This window comes from Trichosurus vulpecula, chromosome 3, assembly GCF_011100635.1.
Source record: "Trichosurus vulpecula isolate mTriVul1 chromosome 3, mTriVul1.pri, whole genome shotgun sequence".
Taxonomy (NCBI): domain Eukaryota; kingdom Metazoa; phylum Chordata; class Mammalia; order Diprotodontia; family Phalangeridae; genus Trichosurus; species Trichosurus vulpecula.
Genome location: NC_050575.1, coordinates 264,238,520 through 264,260,688, shown reverse-complemented (window position 1 = coordinate 264,260,688; position 22,169 = coordinate 264,238,520). Strand labels below are relative to the sequence as shown.

Here is a 22,169-nt window from a genome sequence, read left to right as displayed (position 1 = left end):
GGCTTAGATACCCCCAGAATCATTTCCAAATGATTCAATACATGATCATACAATTCTGTTCCCACAGGTTGACATTATAAATCAAACAGGTCGTTTGAGAATTCCAACTGTCTGTTTATGGGCAAGGTCAGTCTAGAGCATATTGCTAGCCTGGGGATACAGATTTAGAGAATGGCCTGACTTAGGTCTATTGAAAAATATACTGGACGTGTAGAATCCTCTGTCTGTTTCTGTTGTTGTTGTTGTGTTCTGTTTTTCCAGACCAAATGTAAAGCTGGTGAATAGGCAAAGGATCTAAGCACAAAGTCCATGAAAAAAAAATACTCTTCTGAGTTCAGAGATTAAGGGGTTATTATTATTTTGTTCTAGGTGAAAATATCTCTAGATTTTTAAAAAGATGTTTGGCTTCCTTTAACTTTTTTTAAAATTAAAATGTATTTTTTCATTACACTGAAAAGGATACTCACTATATTATAGCTTTTTAAAAGGTGCAATAAAAACGGGGAAAAGGCTGTTAAAATGAATCTGGTTAAATCTGGCAAGCCTGCATACCCATTGAGCACCCAATTAAAAATGAATTGCTATTTCTCCTTCCTCATTACCTACCACACTATATAATCTCTGCAGTGAAGTATACAGTAGATAATCAATCTGGTCAGTGAGTTCATAGCTGAAACCCATCTTAGCCTAAAACAGACAACACCTTATTATCTGGACAATATTTTCGTACTACCAGGGGCTATGGACCACAGTCTTGTATATCCAGTAAGGACAGTACATTATTTGAAGGTCATCTGAATAATCTACTCAGTTACACGGAAAGCTGTTTGGTATTAATCATGGTCATGAACCGAAGGACTTTGAGAAGATATAAAAATAAAAAAAAGGTAAATAAACTTAGGGAGAAGTAATATTTATGTTGCTTGGGGCATGTAGAATTTCACAGCAATGTCTGCATGGCTGATTTGGACATATAGTGACCTTGTTTTTCTAGAAATCTAGAAACCCAGAGAATCTTCTGCCTTATAACTAATAGGATAAAATATAAACTCCTCAGCTAGGCACTAAAATCCATTTGTAAAATAGCTTCAGTCCACATTATCAGGGTTTTTCTACAATATCCTCCACACACTCAGCATTCCTGACAAATGGGCCTACTTTTTGTTCCCTAAATTCAGTGTTCTATTGCTCATCTTGGTACCTTCACACAAGCTATCTCCTGTGCCTGATACATATTTCCTTCTCTTCTCTTCTAATCACCAACTTCCTCCAGGATTTAGGTCATGTGCTAATGTCCTTTGGAAGGCCATTTTTGATCTACCTACCCAACTCCTACTCCTCCAAATGCCCTCATGAATAAAAGGCCAGCCACAATGCACAGAAAGAGCGATTCACTGGATTAAGAATCAATCATGTCACTTCTCTGGGCCTCATTTCCCACAACTGTAGAATGCAAAGGTAGATTTAAATGACTTTGAAGGTCCCCTCAATCCATGATTCAATGATCCCACAACTGCTAATCCTTTAGCTGTAAGAACTGCTTTGCTTTTATCTTTTGATTCCCACCACCCAGCACACTTAATAAACATTCCTTGGAATGGACTGGACACTTCCCTTAAAACATAAAAAGTAAATGTATTTCAAGTTTTTAGCAGTGGCAAACATAGATGAGTAAATCTGATAAACATATAGACACAGATGCAGGTCAAAGAGCTACACATGGAGTACCTGTGAGGTAGGTGTTGTGTGAAGAATTAATGAAATAGTGAGAGAGTGGCTGAGACATGTCTTCATTCAAATCCAGTTTCTCAGGTGGAACAACTCCATTTTCTTCTCCACTCAGATAGCGCATGAATCCATCCACTGAGATCTGTCCTAAAGGAAACAAAGAGAATTCGAGAAAGATCTGTATTTATTCACTGTCTAGGATGCGTCCCATCATATTGAACTTATCTGTACGAAACTCTTTGGCTATCCAAAGGGTAAGTCTACAGGAACTCTGCAAATAGACCACTTTAGATTTATGCCATTTTTGGTTCTTGTAATTACCTCCAAGCTCTACAAATAATGGACAAAGGCTCATTATCTGACCCTTTCCTGACTTCCATGTGATTTAATGAGTAAATGCTGATATCTGGTTTATTAAACAGAAGAATTACTATTGAGAGAGACAGAAAAAAGGGGGAGAGGAAGAGAGAGAGGGAAGGAGAGACAGAGAGAGGATAGAATGAGAGAGAGAGAGAGAGGGAGGGAGAGAGGGTGGGGAATGTTGTCTATGGGGCAGTTCCCTCTACTCCTTTAATCCATTTGGTTTTGTTATCGTTTCTGGTGAACAGGATCAGTCAATTCCATTTCTGAGTTAAAATGAAATGATGGGGTCTTTCCAGGTGATATTTTAGCCTTATGCTAAGCAAATTAAAACTGCACCACCCAGTTCCCTTTGGGGAGAGGGAAGGTTAAGAACCGGATAGTTTACATAAGTGAGGAGCTTCAACATCCTTCTCCAGGATGACTTTAGCACAAATTCAAGGAACATATACACAATAGCCAATCAACACTCCAGTTTAAAGGTTTTTACTCAGTGATTATTTTGAGGACCCTCAAAGCTAAAGTCCCAAATTCCTAAGAATTAAAATGCATATACCAAATGCATATACCAGAGAGGAAATCACAAAAAGAGATCATAATTAGCCCATCATGACAAAATCCTTTTCCACCCTTCCCCAACTATCTCTGAGATAGTATAAGTGGTATCATTGACAATATTCTATAAATACATTCCACACAATGGGTAGAAAACATTGTCTATTCTTGAACAGTAAAACAAGTATCATCAGCAACCAGAGGAGCTGATGTTGTCTGCAGCAGAGCAAATCTTTTCGTGTGATAGACAAGCATGAAATTGCTCAAAATGACTGATAAGTGCTTTTCTCAGTTTTCAAAAATGCATTGCAATGTAGCTTATGGCATTTTCAAGAAAAAACAAAAAGAATAACAGTTATTGGCTCCTTTGATAAGAATACGTTATATTTTTATCAGTTTTAGAAAGAAAATCTCATAAACATTTAGTTTTTGTTTTTTATTTTTTTATAAAGATTTAAAAAGAAAGATCATTCACTCTAAGAGCATTTGTTTTTAATCTTGAGAAACTCAAAAATGAACTAAGCTATGCAAAAGTGCATCAGTGGGTGATGTCAGTTCTTCCTCCTTGGAGCTCTTTAAGCATAGCATGGTTGAACAATCACTTGTCTGGCATTTTGTAGTAGAGATTCCTCTCATAAATTGGTTGGGCTCGATGGGTATTGAGGTCCCTGCCAACTCACAGATTCTGTGATTTTGTAAGTGTCCTGGGCAGGCAAATTAGTGAAATGAAGAGGGACAATAAGATAATGTGACCAATTTTTTAATAAAACCTTTTTGTTGAAAATTTCTTTTTCAACAATAGCCACTAAAATTAGCACCCGCAAACCAAATGCATCTCCTTCAAAGTTCTACCTTTGGAGACTATGTCTCTGTTTAAAATCTTATTTTTATTGATACCTTTTGGTTTTATTTAATTTTTATTTCTGAATTTTTCTTCCTACACAGTAGGCCATCCCTTTATCAAAGATTTCAAGAACAAAAGAAAAAAAACAGTTACATAAAACCAACCAACCTATCAGCTTGACATAGTAAAAAGCATGCTGAACATGGAATCAAAGCAGTAGAATGAAATTCTTGGTTCTGCTACTTACTACCTATGTGATCTTGAGGATGTCAGTTATTCTCTAGGCTTTAGTTTGCTCATCTTTTAAATGAAGGCATTGGATTAGATGATCTCTAAGGTCCCTCTTACTCTAAATGTATGACTTATATTCTGTAAACCATGTCTGTCAGCATATCCAATATTCTATATCTACACTATCCCCTCTGCCCTCAACCCTACCTTTATAGAGAGAGTCACATAGTACATTTCCTTAACTCTTCTCCAGGGCCTAGCTTGGACATTATAATTACACATCATTCATTTTGTTGTTCATTCTATTTACATTGTTAGAGTCCTTGCATATATTGTTTATGCTCTATTTGCTATACTTTAGTTCATATACATCTTGTATACTTATCTAAATACTTCGTATTTGTCATTTCACAGAGCACAGTAATATTCCATTATATCTGTATAACACAATTTGCTTAGCCATTTCCCTGTGGGTGGGCATATATATTTTTCTTCCAATTCTTTGCTTCCACACAAAGTGCTACTAAAATATTTTTTGTCTATATGGTACCTTTGTTTCCCTCCTTGACGTTCTTAGATTATACAAGTTCTAGAATCTCTGAGTCAAAGGGTATGGCCATTTTACTAACTTTTTGCTTTGCATAATTCTAAATTGCTTCCATGACAGTTAGAGCAATGTCTATCTCTAACAGTTTATCAGTAGGCTTATCTACCTTTAGCATTAGGAAAGATGCCATAAGAAAGGTCAATTGACTGAGTGTGAGGTGACATGTAAAGATTTTAAATGCTTAATATTCGGCCAACACTTATTAAGTGTGCAAGGCACTCTGATACATGGTGAGGTTACAAAGACAAAAATAAAGCAGTCTTTGTTCTCAAAGAGCTTGCATCTGGGGGTAGAAACACTCACAGAAGTAAATAAAATAAAAGACAATTTAAGGAAGGAGAGAGTGCTAACAGCTAGGGAGATCAGAGGTGGTAGTACTTGCTCTTAGCCTTGAAGGAAGGGAAGAATTCTGAAAGGCAGAGATGAGAAGGGAGTATACAGCCTGCACAAGAGCATGTCTCCTGAAAGCACATGGAGGCGAGACCATGCTAAGTTCTAGGAATGGCTAGCAGTTTATTCTGGGCAGAATGTAGGGTGCATAACGGAGAGCAATAGGAAAATATGGCTAGGAAGGAAGGTGGAAATGAGACTGCTAAGACCTTCCAAGTCAGGATAAGTAGTTTGTATTTTATGCTCTAAATAATATGGAAATTCTCAGTGTTTCTGAGCAAGAAAATGACACGGTAAGAGTTAGCATTCTCTAACAGGAACGCTGACTGAGCCTCAAGCAAAAACACCTGATGTCTGAGTCCTAATTCTACCACATTAGTTTTGTTGCTCCAAGCAAGTCGCATCATGTTTCTGAACCTCAGTTTCCTTTTCTGTAAAATAGGGATAATAATATTTGTATTAAGTGTCTTAAAAGGTTGTAGTGAGGATTTTTTTTTAAATTGGGTTCTAAGTCCCATGATGTTCTATCTAGTGATCAGCACAGGGCTTTGTAGATAGTAAGAGCTTAAAGTCTGTTGAATTCTATGATGATGATGATGATGATCATGATGATGATAATGGTATATCCCTCAGTAAACTGAAGCTCCTTGAGGGCAGAGATTGCTTTTGTTTTTCTTTATATCCTTAGTTCCTGGCAGTAAAAATAGGCTTAACGTTCATTGTTGGATGGATTAACTGATCATAATGATGAAATATACAAAATTTAGAGCAAAAAGCAAATTGTGATTGTACTTATTTTCTTGTACTCTTCTGTATTGAGACTCCTCCATATTCAGAAGTTTTTTCTTTGTAAAAATGACTTTCAACAAAGATGTGGGAAATTATAAGCAGAAGAATGCAGAAGATCTGAACTGTAGGAATTGCAGAATATCAGGGTTGGACATTACCTCAGCAACCTACTTTTTAGTTAAACCCTGTCCCTACAAAAGTCAGTTCATGTTCCTCCCAGTTTTTGCTTGGAAATCTCCAGAGAGAAAAAAAAAACCAAACAATCTATTACCCATTTGACTTTGGGATAGATTTAATTGTTAGGAAGTTTTTTTCTTTATATCAAACTTAAATCTCTGTAACTTCCACTTATTTTTCCTTGATATGCCCTGTCAGGGTGCTCAGCAAAAGTCTTATGTGTCTTCCATAGGAGAGCCCTTCAAAGGGTTAAAGACCATTGACATGTCTTTCCTGTCTCTTCTTCTCTAGGACAAATACCCCCAATTTATTTCACAGCTTTTTAAATCCAAGTGGAGGACTTTACATTTATTTTCATCATATTTTATCTTATTGGTTTTCTATAGGCGTTCTAGCTGTTGCTGTCTTTTTAAATTCTGCTTCTATTATTAACAATGAATAAGTGAATTTAAAAAGTTATCCCTTTAGGCTTTGCAGCATTAGCTAATTTGATAAAATACAACATAGATAAGGTTAATGTGTGGTTTTCTTAGTCAATATCCTCCCCCCACACACACACTCCTATTTGAGTTTGACAGTCACTGCTCTACATCACAGAAAATGTTAATTTCTAATTTTCTAAGTTAATAGGCTGGGTAGCTAGGTGGCACAGTGCAGAGGGTACTAGGCCTGGAGTCAGGATGATTTATTTTCCTGAGTTCAAATCTGGCCTCAGACACTTACTAGCTGTGTGACACTGGGCAAGTCACTTAACTCCATTTGCCTCAGTTTCCTCATTTGTCAAATGAGCTAGAGAAGGACATGGCAAAACCGCTCCATTATTTTTATCATGAAAACCCCAAAAGGAGTCACAAAGAGTCATACACGACTGAACAATGACTCAACAACAATGACAACAACAAGAAGTCGATATACCACCGCTGCTCTACTGTCTTGGTAATACTTGGTAATACTTGAATACTATCTCGCTTGGTAATCTCATCAGGCTCCATGAGTCCAATTATCACCTTTTTGCAGATGAGTGCCACTTTACATATCCAGCCAGAGATATTGTGGTGGAGTCAGCTCATGATGCCTGGTGAGAGCTGAATTTTAAACTTTCACCGTGATCATTTACACATTAGAAACTGGCAAACACTACAAATCAAGGTTCAATTTATTGTTTTGTTCATTGTCTAGACTTTAAAAAGTGATGGAGAAAATGTTAATAATGCAGATTCAGATTAAAAGCATGTCACGTATACACCTCCCCCCACGAAGAATGAGTTATTAGAATATTCACCAGAATATCCCTGATTCCAGCTCTCATCTCTTCCCTGAGCCCCAGTCTTGCAGCAACATCTGCCTTTTTGTCTTCTTAAACTAGTCCTGTAGGCATGTCAAATTCAATGTCTAAAACAGAACTCATTATCTTTTCCTCTAAACTCTCTTTCCAACTTTCTTTTTTTAAAAATTTATTTTTTTAGTTTTCAGCATTGATTTTCATAAGAGTTTAAATTACAAATTTTCTCCCCATCTCTACCCTCCCCCCCACTCCAAGATGGCATATATTCTGATTGCCCCATTCCCCAGTCAGCCCTCCCTTCTGTCACCCTACTCCCCTCTATCCCCTTTTCCCTTACTTTCTTGTAGGGCAAGATAGATGTTTATGCCCCACTGCCTGTATATCTTATTTCCTAGTTGCATGCAAAAACTTTTTTTTTGAACATCTGTTTTTAAAACTTTGAATTCCAAATTCTCTCCCCTCTTCCCTCCCCACCCACACTCCCTGAGAAGGCAAGCAATTCAACAAAAGCCACATGTGTATCATTATGCAAAACCCTTCCACAATACCCATGTTGTGAAAGACTAACCATATTTTGCTTCTTCCTATCCTATCCCCCTTTACCCAATTTTCTCCCTTGACCCTGTCCCTTTTCAAAAGTGTTTGCTCTTGATTACCTCCTCCCCCTACCTGCCCTCCCTTCTATCGTCCCCCCTTTTTATCTCCTTCCTCCTTCTTTCCTATGGGATAAGATACCCAATTGAGTGTGTATGTTATCCCCTCCTTAGGTCAAATCCGATGAGAGCAAGATTCACTCATTCCCCCTCACCTGTCCCCTCTTCCCTCCCAACAGAACTGCTTTTTCTTGCCACTTTTATGCAAGATAATTTACCCCATTCTATCTCTCCCTTTCTCCCTCTCTCAATATATTCCTTTCTCATCCCTTAATTTGATTTTATTTTTTTTAGATATCATCCCTTCATATTCAATTCACCTGTGCCCTCTGTCTATATCTATCTATCTATATCTATATCTATATCTATATCTATCTATCTATATCTATATCTATATCTCTATATATACATATATGTATATTCCCTTCAGCTACCCTAATACTGAGGTCTCATGAATTATACACATCATCTTTCCATGCAGGAATGTAAACAAAACAGTTCAACTTTAGTAAGTCCCTTATGATTTCTCTTTCTTGTTGACCTTTTCATGCTTCTTTTGATTCTTGTGTTTGAAAGTCAAATTTCCTATTCAGCTCTGGTCTTTTCACTGAGAAAGCTTGAAAGTCCTCTATTTTATTGCAAATCCATATTTTGTCTTGGAGCATGATACTCAGTTTTGCTGGGGAAGTGATTCTTGGTTTTAATCCAAGTTCCATTGACCTCCGGAATATCATATTCCAAGCCCTTCAGTCCCTTAATGTAGAAGCTGCTAGATCTTGTGTTATCCTGATTGTGTTTCCAAAATACTCAAATTGTTTCTTTCTGGCTGCTTGCAGTATTTTCTCCTTGATCTGGTAGCTCTGGAATTTGGTGACAATATTCCTAGGAGTTTTCTTTTTGGGATCTTTTTGAGGAGGCAATTGGTGGATTCTTTCAATTTCTATTTTACCCTCTTGCGCTAGAATATCAGGGCAGTTCTCCTTGACAATTTCTTGAAAGATGATATCTAGGCTCTTTTTTGATCATGGCTTTCAGGTAGTCTAATATTTTTTAAATTATCTCTGCTGGATGTATTTTCCAAGTCAGTGGTTTTTCCAATGAGATATTTCACATTGTCTTCCATTTTTTCATTCCTTTGGTTCTGTTTTATAATATCTTGATTTCTCATAAAGTCACTAGCTTCCACTTGCTCCAATATAATTTTTAAGGTAGTATTTTCTTCAGTGGTCTTTTGGACCTCCTTTTCCATTTGGCTAATTCTGCCTTTCAAGGCATTCTTCTCCTCATTGGCTTTTTGGAGCTCTTTTGCCATTTGAGTTAGTCTATTTCTTAAGGTGTTATTTTCTTCAGTATTTTTTGGGTCTCCTTTAGCCAGTCATTGACTTGTTTTTCATGGTTTTCTTGCATCCTCATTTCTCTTCCCAATTTTTCCTCTACTTCTCTAACTTGCTTTTCCAAATCCTTTTTGAGCTCTTCCATGGCCTGAAACCAGTTCATGTTTTTCTTGGAGGCTTTTGATGTAGGCTCTTTGACTTTGTTGACTTCTTCTGGCTTTATGTTTTGGTCTTCTTTGTCACCAAAGAAAGATTCCAAAGTCTGAGTCTGAATCTGAGTCCATTTTCGCTGCCTGGCCATGTTCCCAGCCAACTTCTTGACCCCTGAGTTTTTCGTTGGGGTATGACTGCTTGTAGAGTATAGAGTGCTTTGTCCCAGGCTTGAGGGGCTCTGCTGTTTATACACAGCAAGCTCTGCCACACCAGTGCTACTCCTCCCCCAAGAAACACCAACCCAGACTGTGACTCAAATCTAAGGTGGCTCTGCACTCTGGCTCAGATCCACCACTTATTTCCTCCCACCAGGTGGGCCAGGGGCCAGACGCAACTGCAGCTGTAGCTCTGTAAACAGCCACAGAGCTGCATCACCTCCCCTGCGAACTCCTTTCACTCTGTCCCAGCAGCTTTTACCATTAACCTTCTCTGTTGTCTTTGGTGTTTGTGGGTTGAGAAGTCTGGTAACTGCCACAGCTCACTGATTCAGGGCACTAGGGCCTGTTCTGCCTGAGTCTCAGTGTGGTTGGTCCAGGTGCGGCTCACACTGGGCTCTGCTCCCCTCTGCTCCCAGTTCTTTGTGGTAGACCTTTCCCCATGACCATCCACGCTGTCCTGGGCTGGAGCCCTGCTTCCCTCTGCTATTGCGTGGGTTTTGCAGTTCTAGAATTTTTTCAGAGCCATTTTTATAGGTATTTGGAGGGACCTGGGTGGGAGCTCACGCAAGTCCCTGCTTTCCAGCTGCCATCTTGGCTCCATCCCCCTCTTTCCAACTTTCTTATCACTCTTGGTAGTACCAGCATTCTTCCACTCACTTAGGTACACAACCTCAGAGTCATCATCAACTCTACTCAAACTTAAATCTTTTGTCATCTTATCAGTTTTACCTTTACAACATCTTCTGTATATGTCTCCTTCACCGTACTCACATAGCCACCATCAAGGGATTGGCCCTCATCACATCATGTGCAGACTAATAACCTTCTGGTTGGTCATCTTTCCTCAAGTCTCTCCCCACCTCTATCTATCTTCCACTCAGCTTCCAAAATGTTTTTTCCTATGGTCAGATCTCATCACATTACCCCTTATTCAATAAAGTGATGACTCACTGATACTTCCAAGATCAAATATAAAATGTTCCATTTTGTACTTAAAACCCTTCTCACTTTTTCTGTGTTTTTATGTATTATTTATCTCTTTATACATTATATTTTCTCTGTTTTTATATTTCATGTATATATTTATTTGCATGTTGTCTCTGCCATTTGAAAGTGATCTCTCTGTAGGCAAGGTATAGGTTTTTGCTGTTTTTTCATACTAACCATTTATCATAATGCCCAACTTATATTAAGTTATGTTAAATCATATTGTTATGTTAATAATAAAATGTCTTATTATTTATTATATTAATCATATTATTAAGTAATAAAATGTTTTTGTTGAATAATAAGCATTCATCAGCTACTTGTTTCTTCTTATGAGGTTACATCAAATTCTTTTGATTGACTATGAATTTCTTTTAGTAGGTTCTGTGATGTTCCACTATTTGATGCAATCATTACAATGTCGTCTCAATGATATCACAAATTGGAATGATTAGAGAACCATGAAATCTATAAGGAATCCCTCCTTGATGTGAACTCTATGCTTGATAGCATCTGTCACAGTGGCAAGCACATTTGGCAAGTAACTGTCTCCTTTTATGACTCACTTTATATTAATAATCAGAGGATCATCGAACAAATTTATCTTTTACTATATATTTCAAAGACTTTTATGACTATGAAATATGCAAGTGAGATATGTTCTTAGAAAGAGCTTTTAAAGAGGCATTCTGTTCTAACAAATCAAAGTGTTTTTTAAAAATAGTCCCCACAAAGTCCACATGATGGGATCTTATATTCATTGTCTTTTTCACATGAATTGTTGAATTTTGCTCATCTTGTACTTTTGCCATCAACCTTTTGAATTATAAGCTTTTATATTTGTTCAGATGTATTTCCATCCTTCAAGATGCCATTTAATATTTCACTTTGTCAAAGTCGTTTTTAGATTTCGATTCTACCATTCCATTAGAGTAATAACAATACCTGTAGAACCTGTAGGTTTTGATGAGGTTCCAATGAAATAATGAATGTAAAATGCTTCACAGATATTAACTTAAAGCACTATATAAATATCAGTTATTATCATTGTTATTGTTGTTCTAATTATTTATTCTGACTTTGTTCCACTGAAGCTATTGATTAAAATGTTAAATAGCACAGATACCCATTAGAGATTTCCTTTCAATTAGATAGCTAATGCATTAATGACTACTCTCTGCATCCAGTAATTTGACCAATCTCGTGCACTATCATTTGGTCCACATATTTCCCTTTTGTCCACAAGACTAGCCTGAGACATTCTGATAAAATATAGGCAAACTTTTCACCTGATCTATCTATCCAATAAACTTATGAGTAAAGGAAACTGAGTGAAATCAACGTGACTGTTCTCGATGAAGCAATGTAGCCTTTTGTGATCATCATTTCCTTTTCTAGGTGTTTTGACAGCCATATCTTTAATATCATCTTTTAGAACTTTGTGAAGAATCAAAGTGTAGCTCATTGGTCTATAGTTTTCAGGTTCCATTTTTTCAATAATTGGGACATTTGCCCCACTCCTGCCTATAAGCAAGTCTGTTCTCCAGGATCTTTGATGTAACAATCTTCTCTATCAGTTCTTTTCACCATTTCTTGTCATATGCTTAGATTTAGTTTTTCTTTGTCTAGTAACTGGGGTTAGATCTTGGATTCCAATTCCTTATTAACTATTTTTGTTCAGTTTTTTCCCAGATTATTCCTTTTTGGCAGAGGAATCAGGAAAAAATAAAAGTTTAGGAGTTCTACTTTCTTTCAATCACCTGGTACCATTATCTTATCCATCAGTAGCAGTGTTCTTATCCCTTTAGTAGTTCCCTTTCCCCATCTTTAGCACTCCACACACAACTCCTAAAGGACTATATGACATTTTTAATATTAATCTTCTAATACATTCTGTGTGTTCCCTCTTTGGTACAATTCTTTACAAAAATTTATTGGCTGATAAGTTCTCAGTGTGTCCATGTGAATGTATTTAAGTCATTTTTATCCTTTTTCTTCCTCATTGAAATGATTTCTCCAAATCTTTAAAATTTCATTTTTCAGAGCTTTCTATTTTTTTCTGGATGATTCTTTTGTAGAATTTTTGTCCATGGAATGATGGTAAGTATGATGATAAACACAGTAACTGCAGCAGTGACTATGGCCAAATCTCTAGGAAGTTGCAGTGATACTATATGCTTAGAAACTATTAGAAGCCATGCAATAGGATCATAGCTTTGGAGCTAGAAAGGACCTTAGTGTCCATCTAATTCAAACCACTAATTTTAAAGATGAGAAATGAAGGACAACAGGAGTTAAGCAACTTGTTCGCTGTCAGAGATTAAGTTTCTGAAGCAGCATTTGATTTCTAATGTGAATTAGACTTGGCCTTTCTGACTCCAAGTTTAACACTCTAACCACTATGATATCTCTACTTAATGAATTGATTGTAAATTAATGAAGTTCTACAGGTGCCTGGAGAACAGTTTCTTGTTGACAAAAGCTGATATTTAAAATGGGTTCTGTTTGTTTCCTTTGATACACAATTAAACATTTTCTTTCCTGCATTTATGAATTGTGTCCTTGTAAAGGGTAGTGTCTTATAATTAACTTTCATCTTCTGGATGAGGGCAATAAGCCAGTTATGTGAGAAACTCCCAAAGTGTATCCTAGTGCTCCATGTCATATGAGAGCCTGTGACATGAGGGTTACATAAGGTTGCATTCCCTCTTCTAGCAACCACAATGCACTGTAACATACGAACCACAAACTCTCTGTCTTTTTTGAGTATAGCCAACTAAATTTTTTTAAAAAAATATTAATTGCTACATAGGGGTATCTTCCCAATCCTATACTTCTGTTATTAATTTTTGGAACCTAATAGTCAAATGTTACATTTTGTTCTTAAATTCTATCTTGTAAATGGTAAGCACGACAAAGTGGATAGAATGCTGGCCTTGGCATCAGGAAGATATGAGTTCAAGTATTTATTCTGATAAATGTGTGATCAGGCATAAAATACTTAAACTCCTCCCTCCCACCCCCCCTACCCTCACTCCTATCCTTGACTCCCCCACTCGGTGCCCCCAGCCAGATCTTTAAGATTATAAGGCAGATGAGTTATTGTTCTGTCTTTGTGAATGGATTTTCCATATGGAGAGATCCCCACACTGATCAAATTACAGGACCTTCTTTCCCCCTCTCCCAAAATAGACCCTTTGTTCCAATCTGTACAAATCTTTTTGGATCTCAGTTTTTACCATCCAATTGTTACTTCTTCCAAATTTGTCACCTATAAATTTTATAAACATGACTTTTTGTCACTTAACCTCCCTGATCCTCAGTTTCCTCTTCTATAAAATTTAAATAATGATATTTGTACTACCTACCTCACACTTTAGTTTACCTATAGCTCTATTGGTATAAGGAATTACCAGGTGAGAAAATTCCCCACCATTGTGGCCTAAACCAAGGCAGGTAAGCACATATGTCATTCAGTCCCACCTCAACATGTCTAGCACTTTGTTGAATGGTATAAACAGTAATGAAATTACAATGAAATTTTAAAGTATTGTATTGTATTATATTGTAAATATTGTAAAGTAGATTCTGTGCAGGCCTTGGAGCCAAGAAGACATGAATTTAAATCCCACTTTTTACACTTACTAGCTTTGTGATCATAGGTAAGGCATTTAAATTTTCTTCATCTGCAAAAGTAGGATAATAATCCATGTAGTGCTAATGGAGTTGTTATGAAGCTCAAATCTTTTTTTTAATGTGTAAAACATTTTCTAAGTTTTAAGGTGCTATTCATGGTGTCCCCAAAGTCTTAGTGAAGTTTTCAACTTGTACTAAGACTTTTGGGACACCTGATACAAATGTTATTTATTGAAACAAATTTGAGTTTTATTATAAAAATTTTTCTTTAGCAAAATTTTTCTTTGAAGCTTTTTCATGCCTCTTGAATCTAAAACCTTTTTTTCTAAGAGATTTCCTAGGAAATGTCAATCTTATTAAGATTTTATTTTTTACTTTGAGCTTTTTTGTTTGTCTCTTTTTACTTCGTTTCCTATAATTAAAATAGCGCTTTGTTTCTAAGTGGAGACATCCAGATATTAGAAAATTTAAGTATTTTATTATCAATTGTGGCAAGTGACAGTTAAAAAAAGAGCAAAGGAAATTTTTGGAAAGGAAATTTTGATTTTTACCCATTCTGGTTGTACTAATCTTCATTAATATTTTACTTTGAGTTGTATCACCCTCTATCCTAGAGTTGCAGGGGGAAAATGATGACACCTACTCTGATTAAAGAATTGTGTGTGTGTGTGTGTGGGGGGGCTATTTCCCACATAACATCAAGAAAACAGGTCGATGAAATATGTTTGCTTAAATTGAGATTTTTTTTTCTTCAAGAATCAATCCTGTCATCTATGTCATGATTAAAATTAAGAATGAAAAAAATCCCCAACAAATAATGGATAGTTCAATAAAGGCTTGCAAGGCATACTTATAAACATATTAATAAATCATCTAACCAAAAGTCTCTAAGGGAGGAAATCCACCAAATTAGAATAAGAGCAATGGCCTCATATGACGAATTAAAAAATAAAAATAAAAGAAAGAATGAGGACACAGGACAGTTAAGAAAGTGACCGCAAGTGAGTGTATACCGGAGATCAGTCCTTTACCACAAAATGAGCAAGTAAAAGGAAATATTCCACAGAAAAGAGGCATAAATCAAACTCCACATGAAAAGCCAAAAACAATCAATGGAAAAACCAGCAAGTGCCAGAAGTCTCCAGCTTGTACTTTATCAGATGTAAGATGACCGGTCAGGAGCCCATTAACAAAAAGACACTGTGACTTCATGTTAATGAAGCCCTTGAAATAGAACTCTCACTGCTAGGGCATAAGGGAGCACAGAAAGCTTCCAATGAATCAATTTCGTTTGACCCACGTGCCTCTACTGCTGGATATATTGCTGCTACTATTGATCAATATGTATTGTTCTATCTCTAGAAGCTATGGGGTCTTCTAAACTGATTATAAAGTGTTTTCTAATTTACAGTGTGTAGTTTTATACAGTTTGGAATGCACTAAGTTCTACACCCTAGATGAAATCAGTGAGAAAGTCATTTTACAAACCAGTAGAAAAATAACTCATATTCACATTATGAGGCCCAAGAATGAATGAATGAACGAACAAAAAGTCTTTAAAGGCTTGCTATACACTGAGCAGTATACTAAGGACTAGAGATAGAAAATACAAAAGTAAGACAGCCCCTATTCTGAAAAGATAAAATTGCCTTTTAATGGTAGACATAGCACATATCAGAGAGTGGTGGCAAGGTGTGAATGGTCTGGGAAGTCATAAAAATGATAAGCAGAACAAGACAGTCTATTGAATGCTTTTTTCAGAAGCAATGAGAGTATTGATTTGATAAAATTTGTCAGAAAAGGTGAAAAAGGGGGAAGGAACAGTCATGCATTTCATAGTGGAACAAAAAAATAGTTTGAATGAGTATGGAAGCTCATTGTCTCAGGGATTCTTAAGTCAGTGGCTGAGGTCTTCACTGAATAGAGTCAAATTAAGAAGTAATGCAAAAGAGTTATGATAATGAGGCAGTAGTTGATGAGGTATAGTAGAAAGAGAACTAGATTGATTCAGAGGACAAAGCTTTTAAGGGAAGGTTTGCTAATTACCATTTGTGTGACATTCATCAAGTCACTTAATTTCTCTGTACCTCAGTCTCCTAAGTATGTAAAATGTGGGAAGAAGGAATCAATGATTTCTAAGGCTTTTTAATTATATTTCCCAAATTGTTTACTTATGTTATAACATCAATTGAGACATGAAATGATCAATGAAAACCCTAGCAGGATGGTGACAGTAGAAACAGAGGAGAGAGATAATATGTAGAATATATAGAACTTAGGAACTGATCAATTATGAAAGTGGGGGAGAAGACAGAGTCAAAGACAATCTCAAGGTTTCAAACATGAGAGACTGCATTTACAATGGACAAGAAGTAGTAGTTGGAAGAGGAACAGGTATTGGAGGAAAGGATGATAAGCTCAATATAGGATTTATTGAATTCAGGGTTGTAGGGGATATTCGAGTTGAGCTGTTCCAAAGGCATTTAGATATAGGGGTCCATAGCTCAGAACGCAGGTCAGGAATAAAGACCTAATTACACACATAAGATTAAGAAGTAAAGGGGACCTTAAAGGCAAACCAATTCAACTCCCTGATTTTTATACAAGCGCAAACTAAGAGAGGCATTAATCGATTTGCTTAATGTCACACAGATAGTAAAGAACAGAGCCGGAATTTAAAAGCAGATCCTGAGCCCAAATCTCATGCTTTTTCTACTAGCCTATAAAAGGGCCATCTCCATAGACATAGTGGTAGTTCTGAGGGCAAATGCTTTCTCTAAGGGAGAATATAGAGAGAGATAAGAGAAAAGGTTCAAAGACAGAGTGTTGGGCAGAGTTTACCTTAAATGAAAGGGAAGAGAAGTCAGCAAATGAGAAAGAAAAAGAAGAGTTAAAGCTATAGAAGGACCAAAAAAGTTTGTTATCTCTGAAGCTCAGGGAGGTCAAGGTATCAGGTAGGAAGGGATGGTTAAAAGTTGTGGATGGGGTCAAAGAGAATGAGGAGTTTTTAAAAGTACTTACAAATTTGCCAAGCAGAAGGTCATTGGTGACCTATGAGAGAATAGTTCCAATAGAGTGATAGTAGCAAAAGATGAGAATGGGTAGTATACCTATGGGTATATGATAGATATACCCAATAGGCAGAGATAACTTTCTCAAGATTTTTAGCAATGAAAGTGAAAAAAATAGTTTTGGGTAGCTGAATTGCGTAGAAAGTCCAAAAGAAGGCTTTTTCTTACTTCTTTTGCTACTATTTCAGTATTTCAGTGACGACTATGTGTGTAGGTAGATGAAAAGAAGCCAATGTAGAGAAAGGGATTGAAGATTAATGAGAAATGATAAGTCTACCTAAACTAATCTACTTGTTCAATGACATCCCAATTAAATTACCAAAAAACATTTTATGGAGCTATAAAAAACAATAAAATTCATTTGGAAGAACAAAGATCAAGAATGTCAAAGGAATTAATGTTGAAAAAAATGTAAAGGAGGGAGGTTTAGCAGTAACAGATCTTAAACTATATTATAAGGTACTAATAATCAAAACTATCTGGTACTGGCTAAGAAAAAGAAAGGTGGATCAGTGTAGTAGAGTTGATATTTGGTACACAGTAGTAAATGATTATAGCAACCTTGTATTTGACAAATGTAAAGATTTATGCTTTTGGGATAAGAATACACTATTTGGTAAAAATGGTTGAGAAAACTGAAAAGCAATCTGGTAGAAACTGGGTATAAACCAGTATCTTACACCATTTACAAGATAAGGTCAAAATGGATACATGATCTAGATATAAAAGAAGACAGCATAAGAAAATTATGAGAACATGGAACATATCACCTATCAAACTTATGGATAGAAGAATTTATGAATAAACATGATAGAGGGCATTGTGAGATATAAAATTGATAATCTTGATTACATTAAATTAAAAAGGTTTTGTATAAATAAAAGCAATGTAATCAAGACTGGAAGGAAAACAGAAAACTGGGGGAAAAATTTATAGACAGTTTCTCAGATAAAGGTATTATATCTCAAGCATATAGAGTACTTTGTCAAATTTGTAAAAGTAAGAGTTTTTCAACTGATTTTTTTCCAGCTGATTTTTTAACTCGTTATTTTTTCCCAACTGATAAAGGGTCAAAAGATATAAACAGGCAGTTTTCCAATGAAGAAATCAAAACTATATATAGTCATATGAAAATGCTCTAATCATTATTGATTAGAGAAATGCATATTAAAACAACTGAAATATCATCTCACACCTATTAGATTGGCTAAAATGATAGAAGGGGAAAATGACACATGTTGGAGGTGTTGTGGAAATATTGGGATACACACACTGTTGGTGGAATTTTGAATTTATCCAGCCATTTTGGAGAGCAACCTGGAATTACATTTAAAGAGTTATAAAACTGTGTATTTACCCTTTGACCCAGCAATACCCATTATCAAATTTCTTTCCCAAGGTGATCAGGGAAAAAGGAAAAGAACCTATATTTTCTAAAATATGTATAGCAGCTCTCTTTGCCCTGGCAAGGAACTAGAAATTGAAATGATGCCCATTAATTGGGGAATGGCTAAACAAGTTATGGTATATCATTGTGATGGAGTACAACTATGCTATAAGAAATAATGAGCTGGATGATTTTAGAAAAACATGGAAAGACTTGCATGAAATAATGAAAAGTGAAATGAACAGAACCAAAAGAATGTTGTGTACAGTAACAGCAATATTGTTCAAAGAATAATTGTGAATGACCAAGTTATTCTGAGTAATATAAACACTTAAATTAATTACAGAGGACCTATGAAGGAAGATGCTATGCACCTCCAGAGAAAGAACTGATAAACAGAAATATCTGTAGTATGGTTTTATATATATTCATAAATCTGTGTCAAATGATGACCTTCTCTAGTGTGGAGTGGGGAGGGAGAAAGAGAGACAGTTTAGAACATAAAATACAATTTAGAAAATAAAATTAATTTAAAAAATAAGTAAAAGCTCATTGACATCCTCCACCCCCCCCCAAAAGAAGATTCATGAGAGAGGTTTTATTGTTGGAGAATGGTCTTAGAGGGTGAAGGAGGGGAATGAAAACAAGAACACAGGTGGAAGGATAAGCTTTAATTGAAGAGTAAGGATACAATTTCTCTACCACTGCAAAAAAGAGAGTGTGTGAGTTTGAGAAGTTTAGAGGAATGAAGAACGGGTATTATGGGAACTAACATTTCATGTCCGTAGTCCTAAAGTTCAGGGAAGCAGTAATGTCAGTAAAGCAAAGTCATCTGCTGTAAGTGAAGAGAGTGAGGCACAATAAAAAGAGAGAAAATGAGTTTTGGAACAGTCAGTGTTGGAAATAGGATGAGCAATCAATAAAGGCAGAATAAAAGGACTTTTCTTGAGCAGCATTGGGGACAGTTTATTCATGAGATATGGAAGAATCAACTGCATTGCATGTAAGCTTCTTGTGAGTAGGGATTGCTTCATTATTAGTATTCCTGGTGCCTAACACAGTATATAATAATTGCATATAAATATTTGTTGACTGATTGCCTCCTAATCAAGCAGTCACCATCAATACATACAGCTGCAGCATAATAATGTCCAATGTCTCTATGTTTTGGTAGGCATGTTTTTTACATAAATGTTCTCTGTGCTTGACCTGTACACCAACACGTATAATACCCACGTTTTAGAGCAGTTTGCAAACAGACAATCCACTTACCAGTAAAAGGAGATCAGAGCTGAAATGTGGACCTTACTTTTAACATGCATGAAAGATGGAAATGAGTATACTTTTCCTTTATAAATCTCATGAAAAATCTTGATTTGAAACTGTGTGACCTTAGAGAAGTCACAGGTTTCCCTGAGTCTGACTTTCCCTCCATGTGGGGTCACGACCCGCAGCTTAAGAGGCACTGAAGGGGTTGCAAGTAGAAAAAGTTAAAGAAGCCCTGGGTTAGACTAAAATGCACATGGTAATATTTACATTACTTATTTCCCTGGGTTCTTGTGAGGAACAAATATTTTAAACATCAAATGATTATATAAATGTAAGTTATTAGTATAATTTTTATAATTAGATATTTTATAAGATATCTTCCATTTTTAAAAGTCAATGGTTTTGAGTGGTCTTATATATTTCATAAGACAAGAAGCTAAATTAAAGAAATCTGAATCCCTAGAATTAAATGGTGAAACATGAAATTGCAGTTAAAAGTGACACTCCATTTTCTAGGATAAAATCAAGAGCAACAGAAGCTAAGTTCAAAAGTAGAAAGCCAGCTGACAGGGACTAAAAATACAGTCTCTTTTCCATGTGTTATTAATAAAAGATTAGTATGCACCCAATTGGAGATGTCACTCACATAGCGAGATACAAAGATCTTTAAAAAATACATATTATTTGAGTCACTTGGAGCTAAAGTAAGAAAAATATTATAAGAAGGCCCATGGGGAATGGGGGAAGTACCAAGTTATTAAGCTTTTCTGGTCAAGAACATGAACTCATATTTCATCAAAAATAAACTGTTATTACAGAAGAAAAATAAATCCAACCTTTTTTGTATGGGGAGAACTCTCTTCTACAATAGCATAAAATGAACAATGTGAGGTTGAGCAATGGCCCCATTGGGTATTTAAATGTCCTGGCATTCTTTTGTTATATCTTCACCTAAATGAATTTTTCAAATGTCACACTGATTTGCAAAAAAAAAAAAATGACACACAGCCTTCTTCTATACCTAAAGCCTGCTGTCATCCTCTTCCTCCTCCCTCAGCATAAAACTGAATTTATATACTGTTCTGATGCCATGGTGAAGATACCATGGTCATAAGGCCCTGAAATCAAGGAGTGACTCAACGAGGTCCTGCTACCTCACCATTTTTATTGCAAAATGGATACAGAGAAAAGAGAAGGATATGTGGTAGACAACTACAAAGTCCTACCCTACCACCAACACACCCCTCCACCCCAACCCATGCTCTCTTTTGGTATAGGCATGACCCTCCTCAATCTCCACAAAGATAGAAATCACAGTTTTCCTTGAGACTGGGTAGGTCAAACTCCAGATCAGATATCTATCCAAGACAGAGGCGGACCAGCCATTGTCAGATGTTTCTCTGTCTCTGTGTATATACATATATGTATGTATGTATGTATGTATGTATGTATATACATACATATATGTATGTATATACATATACATATATGTATGTATGTATTTTTACATGCCTTTTGTCAACATTTTTTGTATGTCCATAGGGATTCGTTGAATAACTGACATGTGAAATTTATCTATGACCTGTATTTGTGGACTTTTATAAAGGAGGCAGTGGGGTAAATTGGTCGGGGTTAGTATACTAAGGTTCTAGGCCCAATTCCACCATTAAAAAGATTTGTGTCTGAGCAAATCACTTAACCTCTTAAAACTTAGGTTTCTCTCCTGCAAAAAGGAGTTGGAACAGGTAGTCTCCATGTTATATTTTACAGTCCTAAAATACTCTGACTTTATGACTTAAAGCATAATTTTATTGTCTTAAAAGAAACATAGAGGATTAGAGTTGTTCTACCTGACTCTATGATGACACATTGCAGGTTAGAGCTACGATTTATTTGATGCCAAGGATCTGGTCAGAATATGTTTCCCAATTTTAACATGATTATCATGGAAAAATATGAGCCATTTTATGACAGCATACTTTGGTTACGACATTGCTTCCAGGTACTCAGAGTGGTGGTGAGAACTGCATGTATATGATATGAAAACAGGGCATCAGTTAAACACAGAAGTAAATAAATGGCCTATATACTAAAGAAGCAAAAAGCCTTTTTGGAGGAGATGAAGTTGGATCTTGGCTTTAATGACTGTTTCCCTGGCCTATAGAAACTTTTCTGTATGTCACTAATGTGTCTCATAAATTCATCTCTCTTCCCTTTTCAAAGGCAAACCTGAATATTATGGAGCATTATTAAGAAGATGAAAAGTGATTTTCCTAAGTCTAAGCTTAATCATGTTATCCAACCTCCCTTCTTCAGTAAGTGAGGAAGTACGTGATTCTTTATTGCCTCTGCAATCAAAGATTTGCCTCTGGCATTTAAACTCCTTCACAACCTGACCTCTTCTCTTTCTAGCCTTTTAACATTTTATTTCCCCCACCTACTCTAAAATATACTGTTCTTAATAATACTCTTAATAAATAGCTGTTCTTCCCACA

General features: G+C 36.0%; 1 protein-coding gene across 1 annotated transcript in view; it reads right to left on the bottom strand.

Moving 5' to 3' along the window:
• Positions 1 to 22,169, bottom strand: part of PLCB1 (phospholipase C beta 1) — a 908,098-nt gene that overhangs the window by 243,465 nt on the left and 642,464 nt on the right. Inside the window, exon 10 of the mRNA XM_036749135.1 lies at positions 1,729 to 1,875. Coding sequence (XP_036605030.1) covers positions 1,729 to 1,875 — 147 coding nt within the window. The remainder of the gene's footprint in view (positions 1 to 1,728; positions 1,876 to 22,169) is intronic.